Source organism: Protopterus annectens, chromosome 1.part0, assembly GCF_019279795.1.
Source record: "Protopterus annectens isolate FY-2018-M chromosome 1.part0, PAN1.0, whole genome shotgun sequence".
NCBI lineage: Eukaryota > Metazoa > Chordata > Ceratodontiformes > Protopteridae > Protopterus > Protopterus annectens.
Window position 1 is genome coordinate 976,414,646 of NC_056725.1, and position 20,778 is coordinate 976,435,423.

The 20,778-nt window shown below is 37.7% G+C and overlaps 1 protein-coding gene across 2 annotated transcripts in view; it reads right to left on the reverse strand.

Annotated features, from left to right (window-relative positions):
• Nucleotides 1-20,778, reverse strand: part of ECT2L (epithelial cell transforming 2 like) — a 1,012,011-nt gene that overhangs the window by 129,682 nt on the left and 861,551 nt on the right. For both annotated transcript variants that reach the window (XM_044064710.1, XM_044064701.1), the window contains exons 18-19: nucleotides 19,217-19,290; nucleotides 9,398-9,554 (exon numbers count right to left, since the gene is read on the reverse strand). In XM_044064710.1, the coding sequence (XP_043920645.1) occupies nucleotides 9,398-9,554; nucleotides 19,217-19,290 (231 nt within the window). The remainder of the gene's footprint in view (nucleotides 1-9,397; nucleotides 9,555-19,216; nucleotides 19,291-20,778) is intronic.

The window sequence follows — 20,778 nt, forward strand, 5'->3', positions numbered from 1 at the left end:
TCCTGTCCACCCTCGTCACACCCATTGTAAATCTTAACATCTTTAATTCTGCCACATCCAGCTCATACTCCTGCCTTTTTGTCAATGCCACTGTCTCCAACCCATATAACTTAGCTGGTCTCACTACCCTTTTGTAGACCTTCCCTTTCACTCTTACAGGTACTCGTCTGTCACAAATCACTCCTGACACTCTTCTCCACCCACTCCATCCTGCCTGTACTCTCTTCTTCACCTCTCTTCCACACTTACCGTTACTCTGAACTATTGACCCCAAGTATTTAAACTCATCCACCTTCACCACCTCTACTCCTTGCATCCTCACCATTCCTCTATCCTCCCTCTCATTCACACACATATATTCTGTCTTAGTCCTGCTAACCTTCATTCCTCTTCTCTCTAGAGCATATCTCCATCTCTCCAGGGTCTCCTCCACCTGTTCCCTACTCTCACTACAGATCACAATGTCATCTGCAAACATCATAGTCCACGGGGACTCCTGTCTGATTTCGTCTGTCAACCTGTCCATCACCATTGCAAATAAGAAAGGAATAAATATAGAGTATTATAATTAAGCCTCCAGTCATATTGAGTATATTATGTATTTGAGACATGGATGTCAAGAAATTCACCTAGACAGCGAAGCCCGAAAGGTGAATCTTAGCATCCATACTGAGAACACATAATAGTTTGCTACAGTTGGAGATCCAGTCATAATTCTTTGTAGCTCATTAAGACTTATCTGCTCCATGTACTACTAGTTAGTAAAAAGCAAGATAAAAATGCAATGTGTTGTGCCAGGTTTGAAAGATGGTAAAGCACTAGAGAAGTGTTTGACATCTGCACTTATTCCCTGTCCAAGGGGAGCAGTTTCATTCAAAATGCTGTCTGCACTTTAGCAGACAACAGGCAGAAATTGAAATTGAAATGAAGCCATTTCATGACCTGCCACTGTTCAGTGCACCATACAGTCAGCTTTTAGTACTAGATGTGATGTTAACAGTGCTTAGGGTTGCTTAACAATTGTTAAACGCCCTTCTAAGTGTTGTTAAGGTCAATTCTTGTACTACAGTAGTGCTGAACTAGCATGTAAGTTAACAGATATTGGAGTGTAAACACAGTGCAACATGCATTACAAAGCAATTTTAGACAGAAGGAAGAGATATAAGGAAGAAAAGGAGATGGTTAATTTGTACTGCAGTTAATATTGGGAAATTACCTCTGAAAGGAATTATGAAATATAAGCAATTGAGCAAAAGAATGCACAGTATTTGTAAATATTGAAGCGATTATGGAGCATGCATTATTAGATTCTTGTATTATCCACTTTGGATGGAAAAAAATGTAAAAAGGAATTCCAGTGTACCTGTTTTGAAAAGTAGACATGGGTATGATAATATATGCTTTTTATAAAATATTGAACTGTGGTGGTGGTGCTGTGGTAGCGTTGTCGCCTCACAATAAGACGTTGTCCTGTTCGATTCTCAGCTAGAGTATCTTCTGTGTAGAGACATGCATGAATGGGCGTACCTTCATTGAAGGTTGTGCATCAGGGCTGGCAACTTGGCAAGTAAAAATCTACTGCCAATCATTAGCGGACCGGAGTTCCGCTGTGGTGACCCCTAACCGGGAAAAGCCGAAAGACACAACATTGAACAATATGAAGTTGATTATGCTGACAGAATACTTACAAGTACAGATTGGATACTACTGCCCGTGTGATGTCAATAATTGTTATATAATTAGTTATGAGCAGAATATGGTGTTATTGAGGAAATAAAGACGTGGTTATGGAAAAGGAGTGGGTGATGAAAAGTTAAGATTTGTGATGAAAATCTATAGTGAATTGAGTAATGTTAATGATTGTTTAAAGATCTATTTTCGGTTTTACTTTAAAGTTTTGCTTTTAAATTATTTTGTAAAGATTTGTTTAAAATTATGGTTTAAAGTACTGTTAGACTATTTTAAAGATATGTAGAAATAATGATTATTAAGAAAATGTGTGCATAAATAAAGACCCAACTCTTTTTGATAAGTGCCAAAATATCTTTTACATCCATCAGAATTACCACCGTTTTAGATAGAAGAACTATTGCTTTAGTGTCTCATCAAAAGGACAGCCCACTCAGGAGTGCAACACCCCTCTATGTTGTATTAGTAATGGAAAATGAATCCAAGCTCTGGGGTGGGAATATAACTCACAGCCTTCTGATTCAGAATCAAAGGCAACTGTGCTATCACGTGAGATGTCTGCTTTAGTTTTATTTTTAGGCGTCAGTTCAAGTTTTACATTTAGAGTAAAGGCAGAAGCCATGTCTCTGATGAAGTAGTTTTTCTTCATTTACTCATTAATTTATGTGTGATTCATTAAGTGTTTGGTGGAAACTTGTTTGTACCTGTGCAATCACTGGTCAATTAAGCTTACCTTGAGCTGCAGGCAGCTTTTTAACCATGGTCTTAACTCATACCTTTTTTTAGGAGAATGACTTTTTTGAATTAACATTCCTGATGGTTTTAAATGTATACTTATCTACAAGGGTGTTTTGAATTATATGTATTGTTTAACAAATAATTGTAATAAAGAAAAACGTGTATGAGTATGTTTTAAGATTTCAGTCTTGAACATTTTTCTAGCAAAAAGTGAAACAAAAATTACTAATATCAGAAAAATACCCATTTCAGAATGTTTCAACCATAAAAGACCACATAAACAGTTACCATTATAATCTAACAATTTTTGCAGACATCAGTTAAATTCCCTTTGCGTTGTGTGCCTTACATGTATGTTTTGGTAACAGACCACATTAAAGAATTCTAAAATGCTTTACACAAATGCATGCTACTCCAGCAAAGCCAGACCAATGGCTGTTTAACCTGATCATGAGAGAGGGGTGGTCATTTATATCCACAGACAGCCACAGTATTGACTGTGTACATGTCAGCTGTCTAATTGTAGTAAAAAGTGTAATAATAATAACAAAAATAGCGGTCACAGTAATGTAGTTCACATTTGTTTCCCACACGCAAAAGTAAAGCATTTCAATTTGCTTTACACAAATGCATGCTAGTTCTGTAAAGCCAGATTAATGACTACTTAAAAATGAGCAAATGACCTGAAGCAAAGTTACTTAATCCACAAACTATCCCCACCCTTAACCAGCAGTTGTAGATATTTGTTAACAAATTATACATCAGACATCTGATTGTAATGAATGTAATTGTTACAGTAATATATTTCAAGGTTGTTTCACACTAACACACAGTAGCCAAAATTAAGGTGTTCCAACTTACTTCACTTCTTCACTTAATTCACATCAGTCCTACAAAGCCAGGCTAAAGTATATTTAAAATAAGCTGATGACAAAAAAGGTTAGATTCATCCACAAACACTGAGAAAGTATCTGACAGAGTAAGCTGGACTTTATGAGCAGGGCATTGGAAGCATTTGCGTTTCCTGAAAAAAATATAAGGTTGATTAGGAGGATATATGAGGGACTGGAGGTGAAAAGTAAAGTGGGTGGGGTCCTCTCTGATAATTTCTGCTTGAGCAGAGGAACCAGGCAGGGGTGTCCTCTTTTCCCTTTCTTATTTGCATTATATTTATAACCACTAACAATGAAAATAAGGGACTCAGGAATTCAAGGATATAATTGGTATGGTAGTCAAGAAAAGCTGGCTCTATTTGCCAATGATATTATTTTATACTTGACAAAACTATAAAGAGACATTACAGTGTTGTGGAACGTTTTGAGACAGTTTCAAATATTTTTGGGATACAAAATTAATGAAACTAAAATAGAAGCAATAACGGTAAATTATGTCCCACACACAAATTGGTACAGCAATACCTGTATTTATGGGGACATGATAAAATGGAGCATTTAGGAGTATGGATTAAAATGATTCAGGTATGGCAGTTAAGGATATGTAGGAAGAGACTAAACAAAAGATAATACAAAAACTGAGATCATGGAAGGTTTGTTAAATGAATATAGATAGCAAGATACAAGCAGTCAAACTGTTTTTAGTCCCTTTAGTCTTATACACAGGTCAAGCATATTTTTATCAACCAGAGAAGTTGTGGATAGCAATTAATAAAGAGCTGAAGGATTTTATTTGGGACGGGAAAATGGCAGGATTCAAGTTGGATAAGCTGATTTTTCCAGTAGACCAGGCCAGATTGGGACTACCCAATTTGAACGGATATTTCAGAGCTACATAGTTAAAGCTCCTATACATTGCACAAGTAAAAAATTATAATTCAAAGTGGAAAGGGATGATGTTGAAACAGGGGGGAAGCTCAAGAAAGAAGTAAAGACTGGGATTTTGGATGCAGGCCTTTAAGGAGAATAATAATCATACAGAATATTATATCAATAAAGTAGAAAGTATTCTAAGAATTAAGCCAACATGGGAATAGAGAAAGGAGATTCTACAAATAGAGATGACTGAAATTAGGGATACAGACAATAGGCAAGAGGGGGATGGAATTTATTGGAGAAAACTGGCAAAGGAACTGAGGTATTTGCAGCAAATAACTAGAGAGGGAAAGGTAATAGAATGGGAAGAGGTCAAGAATTTATTTGGTCTGCAGGTTACAGATTGCCTTCCCTAACAAGGATTGATATCAGAGTGTATGCAAAAAGAAAGAAATAGGAGGGTCCTAAATGAAAGACCAGCACTAGGTGGAGTGTTTAGTAGAATCTAGAACAGAAGCTGCCATTAAAAAATGAATAATTAGTAGAGCATATAAAATATTGCGTGATAACTATAAGAATCAATTAGAGCAGATTAGAAAGGATTGGGAAGAGAGATAGGATAAGCAATTCACAAAGAAACAATGGGAGGATATACATATGTCTCCCAAATATGCAACAAAATCTAGAAGATTTAGGATTTTTGCTTGGAAACAATTACATAGATATTTTTATACCACAAGTAGATTCCAGAAAATGTTTCCTCAGGTAGACAGAAAATGTTGGAGGTGTGATGGGGAAGAAAGAGATACTTGGGATCATATTTTCTGGGAGTGCAATGGGGGGGGGCAGACTTTAAGGATTCCATGTAGGATGCACTTTTGGAGATGCTGGGTGGGTGGATTGGTGTGACAAGGGAGATGATTTTTCTGAGTTATGATACATAATTGGAATTGCCTAGACATGATAAGGCCTTGCTGTGTCTAATTATGTTGGCTGCCAAAAAAGCTATTACTAGAAAATGGAAAACAAAATCTAAATCAACTATATTAGAAGAAGTGAATATAATAACAGAGCTAAAACAACTGGAATTGAGATCTTTAGGAAAAGGTAGGAGCAAACTACATAGGAAAAATGGAAATTGTGGGAACAATACATACAGGGGAGGAAAGTGGTTTAAAAGAAGACATGACTTAAATGTGCTATGTAATGTTTGACTGAAAATAATTGGGTTGATTATAAGTGATGTATAATATTTGCAGCTGGGAGTGTGTCACTATGGTTTGTAATGTAAAATGCTTGCAACTAGGACTGTGTCGGTGTGTTTTGTTTTCATTTATATAAATGTATGATTGCTTATGTCATAAGTGATGGTTTAATAAAGATGCTTCCTGTTTAAAAAAAGGGGCAGGAATTAAATACTTTATGTAATGTTGCTTAGGTTATATGATATATAGCAATATATGTGAAGTATAATATTTGTTAATGTTAATTTGTTAATACAGTTTGATTACTTTTGCATAAATGTAAAATTGCCTATGTCACAAGTGATAATTCAAAAAATGTGTGTTTAAAAAGAGAAGATTCATCCACAAACACTGCTCACACTTAGCAGCAGTTATACACACTTTGTTAAAAGAACATCTCAGATGATTGATTGCGACTAAAAATAATGGTCAAACATATGTCTTTCAAGTTTGTTTCACACAAACACACAGTATCCACTGAAACCACTGGTCCTGCAAAGCCAGATTAATGATTGCTTAGATTCATCCACAAACACTCCTCCACACCTAGCAGCAGTTATAGACACTTTGTTAAAAGAACACCTCAGATGTTTGATTGTGACTAAAAATAATGGTCAAACACATGTCTTTCAAATTTGTTTCACACAAACACAGTAGCCACTGAAGCCACATTATAGTATTGCATATGAAGTTCACAACACTGGTCCTGCAAAGCCAGATTAATTATTGCTTAAAATGAGAATACGTCAAAAGGGTAAAGTACTTTTATTAACAGACAGTACCCCCGTCACCACCACTTGTGAGTTATAGCCACTTTACTGACTGTGTAAACCTCAGACATCTGACTGTGATAAAAATAATGATCACGCAATAATTGTATTTCAGTTTTGTTTCACAGAAACTGTAGTCATGATAACGTATTCGACCTGCGTCACAAAAATATCATTAGTTCTGCAAATAATGGCCAGATCGCAGTAGTCATTTTATCTACATACAGCTAGCTGTACCCAACAATTTTTACTATGCTGTTTTCTATGCACATCAATAACATAAATTGTCAGCCAGCCATGCAATGTTATTCAACTCTGTTTATTACACAAATACTAGCTTTTCACCAGTGACACTCCCTTTCAGCAAAGTATTCTCTCCCTCCAAAGCTGTCCACTGCTAATATTTGGTTGCCTGTTACCTTATACAATTCCAGCTACAGCTGCTGTTGGCTTGACCACTCCAAGCTGAACATCCCTTTACTGTTGCAGACTTTCTGCTCCGTCAAGGATCAGAAAACTCACAGACTAAGTGGTTAAGAGCAATGCCATCTCTCAGGAGGGGCTGAATCTGTGACTGCTTTCAACAAGGGTTTGCAGGTCATTTATCTATGTTATTTACTTATTTATTTATTTTAAGTAAAGAAACATGATACTACTTTAAAAAATAAAAATAAATAGAATGATGGATTTTATTTATTTAAAGTAAGGAAACATGCCATTTCTCTCCTTTCAAAAAATAAATAAAAGTAATATGGAATGATGGCCTGTGGTGCTCCTGTTCAAAGTAGTCATATTGCAGCACCCTATCCCTGCACTGGCTATAGGCCCTCCTGTGGCTATGGACCCTAGGACACCACTTGACTCTCTCCATTATAATCTAGCACAGTGTGCAATAGAACAGATTTGATCCACAGGTAATCACTAATATCACTGGTCAGGTTCCTTCTTTGTTTTTTTAACACAGTAATTACTTACTGCTTTTTTGAGGGTCATTAGTGTTTTACCATACACTTTATGTACGTTCTAGTCATTTGTGTGACTCTGTAAACAATGGGCATAGGAGTTCTTTCAGGGGACTGGACAGTGCGTATGTAAGATGTAATGTAAGCTTATCAGTCATAACTTGTTTTTAGACAGTAGACATCTAATAATCTCTTGTCAATGTATTATATTGTTTCTCCACACATTCACAATGTAAACAATAAAGGTAGATCATGCCAGTTACCCAAGTGGACTCTCCTTAATGCCGTAATACATTAACATTACATTTCAGGAGATGTAAAGTACATTCCAGTGAAGATCTGCTCTTGGCATAAGCAAAGAAACACATATTCATTTTACTCACTTCAGTAAAATATTTCACCCACTTTAGTAAAATGATTAATGTGACTTAATATGACTTCAGGTGATGTTACAGTACCTGGTAGCTTGTGGGATTTCTGTGGGAATGTGATTATCAAATTCAGTTAAAGTTTGAGTTAGGATGGTGACTATTACACAAAAATAATTTCTACACAAGCATCGTAATAAACGGGTGGAATACAACTTTTTTGTAAGTGAGATAATGGCAAAACCCAGCTAAATTGAAGGGAAATGATCACTTGAATATTTCCTGGCATATTAACTGGACATGGCTAACATTCAGTTATGTATATTATGTTATATTACTTCATTTTTTATTCATTCATTTCCTAATGCATTCCTAGCTGCAGTGATAGGAAGCTGAGCTGGATAGACAATACTTCTCTAGCTCCACTAACAATTCTTCCCATGGGATCCCCACACATTTGCAGACAGGTTGAGATATATAATCTCTACAATGTGTCTTAGGTCTTTTATGTGGTCTTCTCCTAGTGGACCATGCTTGACATACCTTCTATGGGAGATGCCTAGCTAGTATCCTCACATGACATCTAAGCCATTTCAGCTGACTCCTTTTAACAGAAAGAGTAATGTTTGCATTCCAAAATCCTCCCACACTGCTGAGCCAATGACTTGATCTCAGAGGCTGAAGTCGGCTACCTTGCCCAAGGATATAATTTCTGCAGGATGTATTTGTGACTTTTTTCTTGCAGTCACTTCTGCCACTACTTAGTAATCATGACCACAGATGAGAAAGGGGACATAGACTGCCCAGTAAATTGAGAACTTTGCCATATGACTCAGATGCCACTTCAGTATTGCAGTCTGGCTCAATGCCTGCAGTGCTACTGCAACTGCTGCTGCACCTGTTGATCAGTCTCCTGCTCTCCTCTACGGTCACTAATGAGCAAGGCCCAACATACTTAAACTCCAAATGAAGTATCTGTCCTCCCTTCACCTAGAGACAGCAATCCACTATTTTCCAGAAGAGAACCATGACTTCTAATTTGAAGGTGGTAATTTCCATCTCAGACATTTCACACATAGCACTGAATCACTCCAATGTATTCCGGTGATCACAGTTACTAGAGAAAGGCTAAGAGGACAGTATCATGTACAAACAGTAACGTTGCAGATTGCACGTTCCCAAACAGATGGTCATCAAGCCTTGGCTGTACTTAAAATCCTGTCCAGGAAATCAAAGACTGGATTGAAGACACGACACAGCCTTTGTGGAGTTGGGTTTCTACCTTCAGTGTGAATGATGTAACACTGAGAATATGGGCACATCTCTCATTGCTTAAACAAATGGACAAAATGGCATGCAGTAGCAGTTCTGAAAGCCCGTACTGTTATTTCATACAAAATGCAATGTGGGTAAAACACATGTAGAAAGTAATGGCAAACTTTTATGGCATCTCCAATATCTGTGCAAGGAAACTGATGTAATCCAATGTTCTAAAACCAAAGTGTAATCTGCATTGTTTCTCCTAAATCAAAAGTTTGTTTGTTAGATGAGGTTTCCTTCCCAGCACTCTAACATAGGTTGTCAGGTAAAGGCTGAGAAATGTGTTATCTCTTCACTTCATACACGCTAGTTGGTGGGCATTTAGAAAGTAACAGACACATTTTACTCATATCATTTGAAAGTTATATTAATGATTTGACTGTTTTTTAAATTCAAACATGTTCTAATTGCAGTATATTATTATTCTTTTTCAGCAATAGTTAGCATACAGAAACATTTACACTAATTATATTAATTTTCAGTTCCTTAGTGTAATTCATTCGCAAGTAAGCAGTTTATTATAAAAGATGCAGGTACCTGGCGTATGTAATCTCTGTACTGCTTCAATTGCTCAATGGCAGCACTGAGGTCTGGGCGATCACTGTGATCTGGTGGGGTGTGAAGCCGCAGTGCATACAAAAGGGTTACATACTCTTCAAACCGTTTGGATGGGCATAGCAAAATTTCCTGTAGGCTAAAACAGAGTGTAATTAAAACACAATTGATTAAGAATTATAGACTGCAAAATGTCCAGTCTCTTTGTCTAATTATAAGTAGATCAGCCAAACTGTTAAGAATATGAAAATACTTATATGATTTTGAAACATTTAAAAAGCAAGCCTAATTTAATGGTTGCACTGAAAGTGAATTATTCCAATTACTAATGGCAAAAAATAAAATAAAAAGTCAAACAATTCTGGCATGCAATTTGTTTCATTATTTCAATAAACAAGCCTCTTGAGGCCATAGAAACATGGCTGGTTAGTGTTAGTGCTTCAACTGTAAGAATGAAAGGCAGAAAGGAGTAACATACGTGATGTGCGTATATATACATATGTATCTACTTCTAATTCACGAAAACCCATATAATCGAATCTGACATTAACAAGATGAAATACACAAAACTGCATATCAATGAAAAGTTAAAATACCGAACTTCCCAAAACTGAAAGTAAGGTATTGAGTTTACATAAGTAGTACCACTTTAAAAAAGACCAGTGATGCTGTACAGCAATGGGTGGTTGTCGTGCAAATGTGGGCATGCTGTGGGTGTTTACCCTTTTCTTCAGTATAGTGAGATCTCAGAGTTGGTATAGTTAATGTGCAGGGGGTGTGATTTAGTAAGACAATGTAATTTACTGTTCTGGACTGTTGGGCAGTGGGTGTGATTTAGGGTAACTGTGTGAAATGGTCATAGACATTTGGTGGCCATTTTTGATTTTCTGCAATTCATTACTTTTAGTTTTCGTTTATCTGCAGTTTCAAGTATTTTGTCTTGGTATTGTCGGATTCAATTATATGGGTTTTCATGCATTAGAATTATTTTATTTTATTTATTTATTTTATTTTATTTTATTGGAATAAATTAATTAGAGAAACTAAGAGCAAAAGCAAGAGAGAGGAGAAGAGAACACATTACAAAACACAGAAGAAGAAGATATGTATTGCTAGAGAGAGAGACAAATAGCCGTGAGGAGGAGAAAGAGCCAAGAAACTTTTTAGAACCCATATATACATATACAGATATATATATATATATATATATATATATATAGAGAGAGAGAGAGGAGAGTTGTAACTTAAAAGGCAGAATATACATTTAGCAGAAAAGTTTTATGGGCGTATAAAAAGAAAGAATGCACAATTGAGCGAATGCTCATGTCTGTGAATCATATATGGTTGAATTTAATTTTATATAGGTTAGTAAACAGGTGTGTGCAGGAAAATTAATGCTCGAATGAAAAAGTGCTGTTTGTGAAGATGTGCAAGACTGTGTTACAGCAGTTGGTGTGAATATGCAGGTGTTCACAGGTTAGGGTTAAAGTAATGGTTAATCTACATGAGAAAGAGACAATGCATGTCATAAAACACTAAATTTCTCACAAGACATCTCATGACTGATCAGTTGTAAATGGTTAATTTGTTGTCTGCTCTGTAGTTCTTGAACTTTGGGTTTTACCCTTATCTGATTGTATATTAAGAAAGGTTAACTTTGCACTCTAGTGGCAGTAGAGGGTAGCCAAGTCTGTTTTGAATTTGGAAATCACATCGGAAGACATTGTGTGTTTTTGTGATTGGCCAGGGGGCTATTTTGCCTGCTTAGTCAGTTTCTATGCCCGTATGAAGTCAATGAGTAGAGTCTCTTGCTTCTATCCAGTGCCATCCTAGCCCATATATGTAATATAGACTGATATACTGCAACTTTCTTAAGTTACCTACGTCTGCTGATCTTATATTGTTGAATTATTTACTATATTTCTTCACTTTACCATTGTAAAGTGCTTCTGTATTTATTGAGCTTAACTTCTGATTTTCTGCACTATAGCCATCATGTTTACGAAAGTGCTTGGTAGTTACTGTGCTGCTTGTCCTGTAGATTCTGTATTTTTGGCCCACTTTTTTGTGATTTTACATTAACAAAAGGTTAGGTCTGCACTCTAGTAGTAGTAATTGGCAGCCTAGTCTATTCTGAGCTTGGGACTCACAGAGGAAGGCTTAACATATATTTTTGTGGCTGACTAGTGGGCTATTTTATCTACTTAGTTTCTTTGCCTGTGCAACTCTGCTCATTGTGCAACAATGGTTAGCTGTGCCCTGTATAGGTCCAAGTGCTTAGACCTTCAATTTCCTTATAAAAAACACCCATAAGAATTCTTGAGTAAGTAGTTGCCCGACAAACATCAGGTGTGTGTGTGAGTGTGTGTGTGTGTGTGTGTGTGTGTGTGTGTGTGTGTGTGTGTGTGTGTGTGTGTGTGTGTGTGTGTGTGTGTGTGTGTGTGTGTGTGTGTGTGTGTGTGTGTGAAGGGACTGACCTCCAAGATTAGACTAAGATCACACACAATTCTTACCCAACTAGCATCAAAGCAAATCTGTTGCATACTCATTTACCTCCGCTATGCAGTGGCTATACACAAGAGAAGTAAAAAAAAACAAAAAGTTTACATCTAATCACACTTTTACTTAAATATATTCTTGGTACTGCTCCCACTGAAGCTCACTATATAAATACTGAAAACAATTGATCCTGACTTTCCTCCTGTCTCTGTAGCCCACTTAGTAGATGGACATTCTGAGACAATGTAGGAATTGTTTCATTTTCTCTGACTAACACCTAATTCTCAGAAAATCTGATATGGTATGTGTGAGGTATAAGTATACACTGTTTCTGAAGGCAGTGCTCTCACATGAAACCATTAAAACTACAGAACAGGTTTTCAGAAACGCACAACACATCACATCTTCTGCTACACACACCACAGGACAAGCACATAGACCCATATATGCTGAAGCCCTTAAAGGTAACCTTCCCAATGTTAATGTCTCCCAGAGGCAGAAATTATAACAACGTTCCTCAGCAAACTCAAAAACACACTAATGCAACAACACCCACCAAGGTACATTTAGCCACAACTCACAGTCTCTCAGCATCTAAACCTATAAGGCAGAAAACCTCATAATCCAATATCTTGGTTGTAGAAGACACACAGATGTCACTCTCACCAGGCTGAGTAAAGAGAAGGTTGCAGTCATATGCCTATCAGAGGCCAGGATCTGTCACATCATGAATGCACTTAGGTCATTAAACCACAGATACCAGTATGATTCTGCCATAGCCAATGGCAGAGTCATACTTGTATTTGTGGTTTAATGACCTGAGTGCATGCATGATGTGACTGATCAGGGCCTCTGACAGGCTACTAACTGTAACCACAAATACTAGTATGATTCTGCCATAATCCATGTGGATTTAAATGAACTGAGACATACATCACTGGACAGCATGAACAGTGACATGATACAGCTCTCACACTATGTATCTCAGGCCAGTATGAGTCTAGTATTGAGCAGCATTCAACCTTCTCCAAGGATGATGGGGTGATAAACCATCAGACATAGCTAAACCAACCCCAAGTAATCTAAATGTGATGCTACTCAATGCCTGGATTCTTAACAAAGCTTTCTTCATCCCGGAGAATATAGATATCTGTGTAGTTACATAGACATGATTTAAAGCAGTGCAGACAGGCAGTTCAGGGCTATAATGTCTTCCACACATAGGTTCATAGGTTCATAGGTTCATAGGTTGGTACTAGGCTATCAGCCCTAGGGCCTATACAAGCCTAGCCATAACAATTCCCTGGCTATTTCTTCCCACATTATTTACTTTCCTGGACCCCTGTCTAGCAGGGCGACTGACGTGATCCCTGGGGTGAATTTCCTTTTAGATCAACTACTGCACAACAAGGGCAAAAGTTAGTGGTGCATCAATTTATATTAAAAACAAATGCACATAAGGTTGGTCAAGCAGTATGATGCCCTGGAGCATCCCCACATACAAAGCTCCATAAGCAAATGCCCATATGATATCTTTGTGAGCTATAAGACCCCTGCTATGATCCAAGAAACCCACACCACTTACGTATGTGAAATGGAGTCACTATCCATTGTACCCAACACCATAGTCATGAGCATCTTCAACTACCCTTCTATAAACTAGGAAGCAAAAATGATCCAAACATGCAGGCCTAAAGGTTGCTAGACTTTGTCAATATGAAAGCTCTAGACCAGTTAGTCCACATGTCCATTAGGAGCACAAACATCCTTGACCTGGTCCTCATAAACATGGGGAAATGCTGACCCCCCCCCCCCCAAGGGTAACATCCTCACTGGTCAGGTTGGACCACAAAGCTGTCTCCTTCTAAATAAAAATAAAGCCTGCAACAACATCTTACCCTGGTGCTTTTAGAAATTATCTCACAGCAAGCTTCCTGCTTTTAAGTCACACCCTAACAAATTTCTAAGTCCCCCCCTAAACCCAGAGGACAGCACTACCTATGCAGAGTCATTCACAAGGTCCCTGTACAACCATGTGTACAGCTGCACAGTGGCAGTAGTGTCTACAGAAATAACCACAGGACAAACTCAAAAAAAAAGAAACCACGTTGGTAGAATCCCAGCAGAAATAGGTTGTTTAACAAAAAGAAGAAAATCATATCCAAAAATAGGAATTGCAATGTACAGGAAGGCAAGCACTTCCTCATCAAATTTAATAAGCAACTCAGGGGACTAATTAAGTCTACCACATCAAATTTTCAGGGAAAAGGAGCTTCCCTGGTTAAGGACAATCATAAAACATTATTTAGCTATGAACATAACCTCAAAGGCAATGCAGAATGATGTGTCGAACTAATCATAAATTGAACCACCTATATTAAGACGGAAGCTATAGCTAATCTACTTGCTGATAAGTTCATCTCCAATTTGACACCACTTTCGCCACAATACCACCAAACATAACTCCTACAACTATCACCAGAGAGCAGGTCCTGAAACCACTCTTCAAGGTCAAACACATTGCATCCATGGGACCTGACAACATCCAAAGTTGCCTCCTTAATAGCATAAAACATGATCTATCAGCCTTACTAGTCACCATTCAACTGAAGCCTCCAAACAGGCTTGTTGCTGAATGAATGGAGAACTGTAATCATTATTTCTTTGCACAAGGGTGGACCATCCATGGAACCAGGAAACTATAGATCCATAAGCCTGACTAGTCTCATGTGTAAAGCCATGGAAAGTTTTATCATGTATATGATAAATAACGCCATATGTGACCTTCAGACAATGGATCCAACTTAGATTGGATTCATTAAAGGTAGGTTATGCATATTCAACCTGGTGAACTTCTTCAGGAAAGTCGCCAAAGCAATGGGCAAGGACAAAAAAGTGCATATTGCCTAACTTGACCTGGTCAAGGCACCTGACAGAATACCTCTTTTGGACATTGTAGATAATCCCTTGAAAACACAAGACAAAGTCAATGTAAAATGACAAAGACATGAGTAGGTTGACTGGACACTAAACTGGCCATAGGTGTGAGTGCGCGTGCAAATGTGTGGTATGAAAGAACAGCTATTGCAGGGCTAGCCAGCCAGTGGTGTGAACTTTGGCTCTAGATGATTGTCACTGTTGAAGAGACACCCCAATCCCATGTGCAAAAAATGGGAAAAAGGGAGTTGTGGATGGATGGATTCTAGATTATGATTCTGTTTTACTCCTAAGTATTCAGCATATGCAAAATCATTACATCATTGCTTACATTTTAGCTCACTTTAAAGTTTAGTGGAATTAGATCATTAATATGCTCTGTTTGTATTAAAGATGTATTGCTTTAGCTTCCTTCTTGTAGCTGAGTGTGAGTTTCCATCTAGCCTCTATAACAGCTAGTATGTAGTAGCAGTTTTACATTAAATTGCTTTATGAATAAAAGTTTTGCTTATGGATGGTTGTACAACCTCCTGCTAACATATGTTTTTTTTAAATGTGTACTTGTATTGCATTGCTCTGCCCCGTTCTATTCATTATGCTTTCTGAGGGCATCATAATTAAAAAAATGTGAACTATTCAGAGTATGTACTCATATTAGTGTGATCCCACTCAATATACACTACAGTGTCAGTTATTTGTAATTATCCATGCAGTGATAACATTTACTTTGATTAATCTCTGCTTTCTTTTCCCTTTTCCATTGTAGTATGGAAAATGTGTGGAGCTGAGAATCAAAATTATTAAAATAGTTGCTTAACTAAGAACACATCTGGTGCAAAATGTACCTTCTGTAGATATTAAACATAATATAAAACAATACAAGGAAGATCAGGGCCATATCATTAGAAGATAGCATATTTAAGAAACAATACTAGCATCAGCAAACTCCTAGACCACCAGTCTTTAAAGCTTCCCTAAAAGAACACCTAAATAAATCATGGCTATGTACATGCCTAACTCCAGGCTAATCCACTTCTTCCCCCTTATACAGCCTCCTGCTACACAAACCTCCTTCTCCAAAACTAATCTACCAACAAACACAGGACAGTTATTGAAACTGTGTACCTTTCTGTCTGTAGTGCACTACTTACTTACCACAGGACTAGCAATATGACTGACCCATACCTGACTGTGTCATGACAACCATAAACACTCTGTGCTAATACTATTACAAAAAGCTTGTTTGAATTTGTTTATGAATGAAATCTCTAAATGTTCTACTATTACACTTCTGGTATTATATAAACTATCATGTGCCTGCCTAAAAAAAAAAAATCCGTTCTGTGTATCCTCCTATAAGTAATCTACTGCATAATATATGTAACCTATTGCATAATATGTGTACAGTTATAAATGTGGAGCTTTTCTCCCCGGGCTTCCGCTGAAAACGGGTTATGTAGCCTAGACAGACTACCCCTGTATACAAATGTCAATGACCCAGGAAACCCATACCATGTATTTAAACTTATTAGAAACACTAGCCTACCAACCCAATACCATATTCATGGGTGAGTTTAATTACCCCACTATTAACTGGGAATCCTATATGACACCAAACGTACATGCACAGAGATTCTTGGATTTTGTAAACACAAACTCCCCAGACCTGACAGTCAGTACACCAACCACAGGTGCAACCATACTGGATCTTGTCCTCACTAATATGGGAGAATGCTGCATACCCCCTACTGTAATGCCTTCCCTGGTAAGGTCAGACCACAAAATGGTCTCCTTTGAAGTAAAAATAAAACCTGGACCCCCAGCTAAATGTGGAATATTCTGGAACTACTCTAAGGCTAACCTCCTGCTATTAAATTATAACCTGGCAAAATTTCAAGCCCCCATAAACCCTGAGAACACTTCTGCCTATGCAGAACTGTTCACAGAAACCCTGTACAAGCATGTTAATTGCTGCACAGAGGCAGCTGTACCCACCAGGAAGAAGTACAGAACTAACTCAAAAAACATGTCACCCTGGTGGAATCACAAAATCAATAGGCTGTATAACAGAAGGAAGACAATTATGGCAAAAATTAGGAGGTGCAGCACCCAGCAGGCTAAAAACATTCTCATCAAACTAAACAAATAACTCAGAGGACAAATAAAGTCTACCAAAGCCAAACTGGAGGTATGTTTGGCCTCCCAGACAAAGGACAACCACAAAGCATTCTTTAGCTATGTCTGCAACCTCAAAGGTAACACATAATTGTGCACAGAGCTCATTGTAAATGGAGCCACCTATACTGAACCAGATGATATAGCAAACCTCCTGCCTGATAAATTTAGCTCCAACTTTTCCCCTCTCTCCTCCTCAACCTTTCCATAGGAAATGCCATCAAATATAATGTCCCCTACTATCACTAGGGAACAGGTCCTTAATGCTGTCTCTAAGACCAAGAACACTGCATCAATGGATACAGACAACATTCAAGGATACCTTCTAAATAGCATGAAACATGACCTACGTGGGCCTCTGGAAATACTATTTAACTGTAGCCACCAAAAAGGCTTTGTGCCTCATGAAGGGAGAACAGCAACAGTCATCCCTCTGCACAATGGTGGGCCATCTACAGACCCTGGAAACTACAGACCCGTAAGTCTCACTAGTCTCATATGTAAAGCCATGGAAACAATTATCAGAGATTTAGTAAACCCAAGCCACTGGACCTAACCCAGTTTGGTTTCATCAAGGGCAGGTCATGCCTACTCAACCTAGTGGACTTCTTTGAGAAGGTAACCAAAGCAAAGGATGAGGGAAAAATCATTCACACTGCCTACTTTGACCTGGCCATGGCATCTGACACAATTCCCCACTCAGGTACTGTTGACAAACTCAAAAGGTTAGGTATGAACTAGTATATCACCCAGTGGATAGCCAACTGGCTCACAGACAGGACCTAGGAAGTTAGAATTGGGGAGTCCACATCTACAAAGAGGCCAGGCACAAGTGGAGTCTCTCAGGGATCAGTCCTTGAACGGCTCCTTTTTGGCATTTACTTCTCAGAAGTCAAGGCCAATGTCAGTGGTCTCTGCCTGACTAAATTTGCAGATGATTGAAAATTAGGAGCTGTCATTGAATCCCACACTGACTTAATGTTCTCCAGGAGGGGCTGACACAGACTAACAACTGGTGTCCGAGCCATGTACTAAAACTAAATGCCAAGAAGTGCATAATAGTATCCTTTGGGAATTCATCCATCCCTGGTAACTATCAATTGACAACACACCCCTTAGAGTTGACCCAGTAGGCCGGAACGTAGAGACACATATAGATAGTAATCTAGCCTTTGACTATTACATATCTACAATAGTGAGGAAATAATTCTATGTTGTGTGGCTTATAAACAAAGGAATGGCATCTAATTCCAAGGAAGGTGTTGTTCTACTGTGTTCGCCATTCATCCGACCTGTCAATGAGTGCAATGCTCCCTTTGGTATGTACCTAACCAGGCATGTCCAACAATTGGAACATCCGCAAAGGTTCCTCACTAAGAGAATACAGGGCATAAGTAAAATATCCTTTGCAGACCGTCTCAAGGCCCTATCCATGTATTCTGTCTCCTACCAGCTTTTGAGGGGAGATCTATGCTTGGCATAAAGGGCATTGTCAGACCCTACTCTGATGAACCTCCTACATATCCACCAAACAAACAGCACTAGAATTACCCATTCTAAAGACTTAAACATTGCCTGTGATATAAATAGGACCTGCTGGAGAGAGAAGTATGTATACCAGAGACTACCCCGTCTATGGAATGGGCTCCCTACCCATGTGAAGCGAGTTCCTCCTTAACCCAATTCAAGTGCAACCTAGACAGTTGGATGGGGAACTGGAAATTCATCCCTGGTTTGGCATCTGTGTCTCTAATGGATACAGGCAACCTGTAAATGGTTCATCTCCCAGACCCCTGCTTAAACTTATCAAGGGTATCAGAACTTGTCAGAGATATGGGATGCATGGCTAGGCTTAAAAAGGCCCTGTGGTCATTAGCCTAGTAAACACCTATGAAACTATGTAAAATAAATAATAAATAAATATGAGATGCTGCCTTAAGACATCTTATTAATTACTACTCACAAGACAACTTTTAAGGCTATAACTGTAGACCCACCCATCTTCCAGATGAATAAAAACTGGAAGTTGATGGTCTAGTCTCCAGCTGGATAATCTTATATCTAGCTGTTTTAGTATAGCCACCTGGACAAGGAATCAGATTTACAAAGTTTATTGAAACTGTCTTAAATGCAGCAATATACAACAAACACAGAGGGCATGTCACAAAATAATAAAAAAAAAAATGTTACCTCATCATTTTTGTGGAATATGTTTTATCGTGTCTTTTCAAAAAAGCTCTGAATTGTGGAATTGATTCTCTGCACTATAAAAAAGAAGGGATATTCTGCTAGTATGCCAGAACAAGGTATTTACTGCTATTACATTTTTATTGTAGAAATCAAAACATGCATCTAATGCATTCCATAAAATCATATAATGTCATAAAGATCTTAAAGAAATTAAAGTTATGGACTTACCATAACATTATTTATCCATGATCCATGTCCATTCATATCAAAGGTGTCAAGGGAATCCACAGTAGAGGACTATGCCCACTTATCTGCTGTGGATTTACAGCAAGGATGAACCATTAAATGTAAATATGAGATAAGTGGAAGATACATGTGCTTATGTTTCCAGTGAGAACTTGTGTAAATGGACCTCTTTTTTCCCTTTTGTAAGCTTAAGACTTTAAAATCTTTCAGTCTTAAAATCTTGAAATGAAGATGCTCAGACATCTTGTTCCTTCTCTTTTTTTGCAGCTTTATTGGATAAGCATTTTCATCAGGCCACATACTGACTTTGGATAAACTCAGTTTGTGACCTACAGAAAAGAAAAAAAAATCAATTTACACTTAAGTTTTCATCTATAGATTAAAAACACATTTATCCTCCACTGATCAAATTTTCTATTTTGAAGATAGGACTCATCAGTGTATGTGGCTTGTGTAATCTACAGAGCTTTTCCAAGCTCAAACTCCTCTTCCTCATCTCACTTCCATAATGTAACACACTTTCCTCTCTCTCTCTCTCTGTTCTGATCATGTTTGCTTAGTAATCTGCATAACAGTATATCTATATTTATATTTGTTTATGAATTAGACGTAGTTACCTCTTGAAGGCCTTAGGAATAGTTGACTAGGGCTATCCAAAGGAGTATGCGAAAAATAAGGGGGGAGGTGGAAGGGGATATTGAAGTGGGTTAACATAGAGCATAAAGGCCAACCATTATGGTAAGTACACAGCTTTTTAACTTTTGTATTTTATATGATTCAGTTAACCACTTCAAAAGTAGGACAGAGATCTTTCTGTGATCTTTGGTCTTTCAAAGATAGAATCTCAGCTACCTATGCATCTCCAGGGAATGTAGTTTGTATTTGCCTTTATCAGAAAACTGGAGAAAAACTTCAAAAAATTGATAGACTGATTTGAGATTTAATGATGCCACATTGGGCATAAAAGCCAGATTAGCTCTCGGGCGGACCTGGGTATGAGAAGTGTCAAGAAAAAACTTCCAGTTCAGAAACCCTTAAAGCTGAGGTTACTGCTATCAGAAGTAATGTATTCCAAGAGAAAAAAATAATGCTTGTTAAAAGAGATGGAGTGTCTATTTTTCTAGCACAGCATTTAGATCCCAAGGGGTGGGGGACATGGTAGTTGAAGAGTGGTTTCAGTAAAAAAAGGCATTACAGACATTTAGAGAAGCCTGTGAAATTAAATTAAATTAAATCATAAATTATTTTTTTCTAATCCTGGGTCAAATCCTACAGTTATTTCTCTGTGAAAATCAACTTCTGCCCAACACATTATG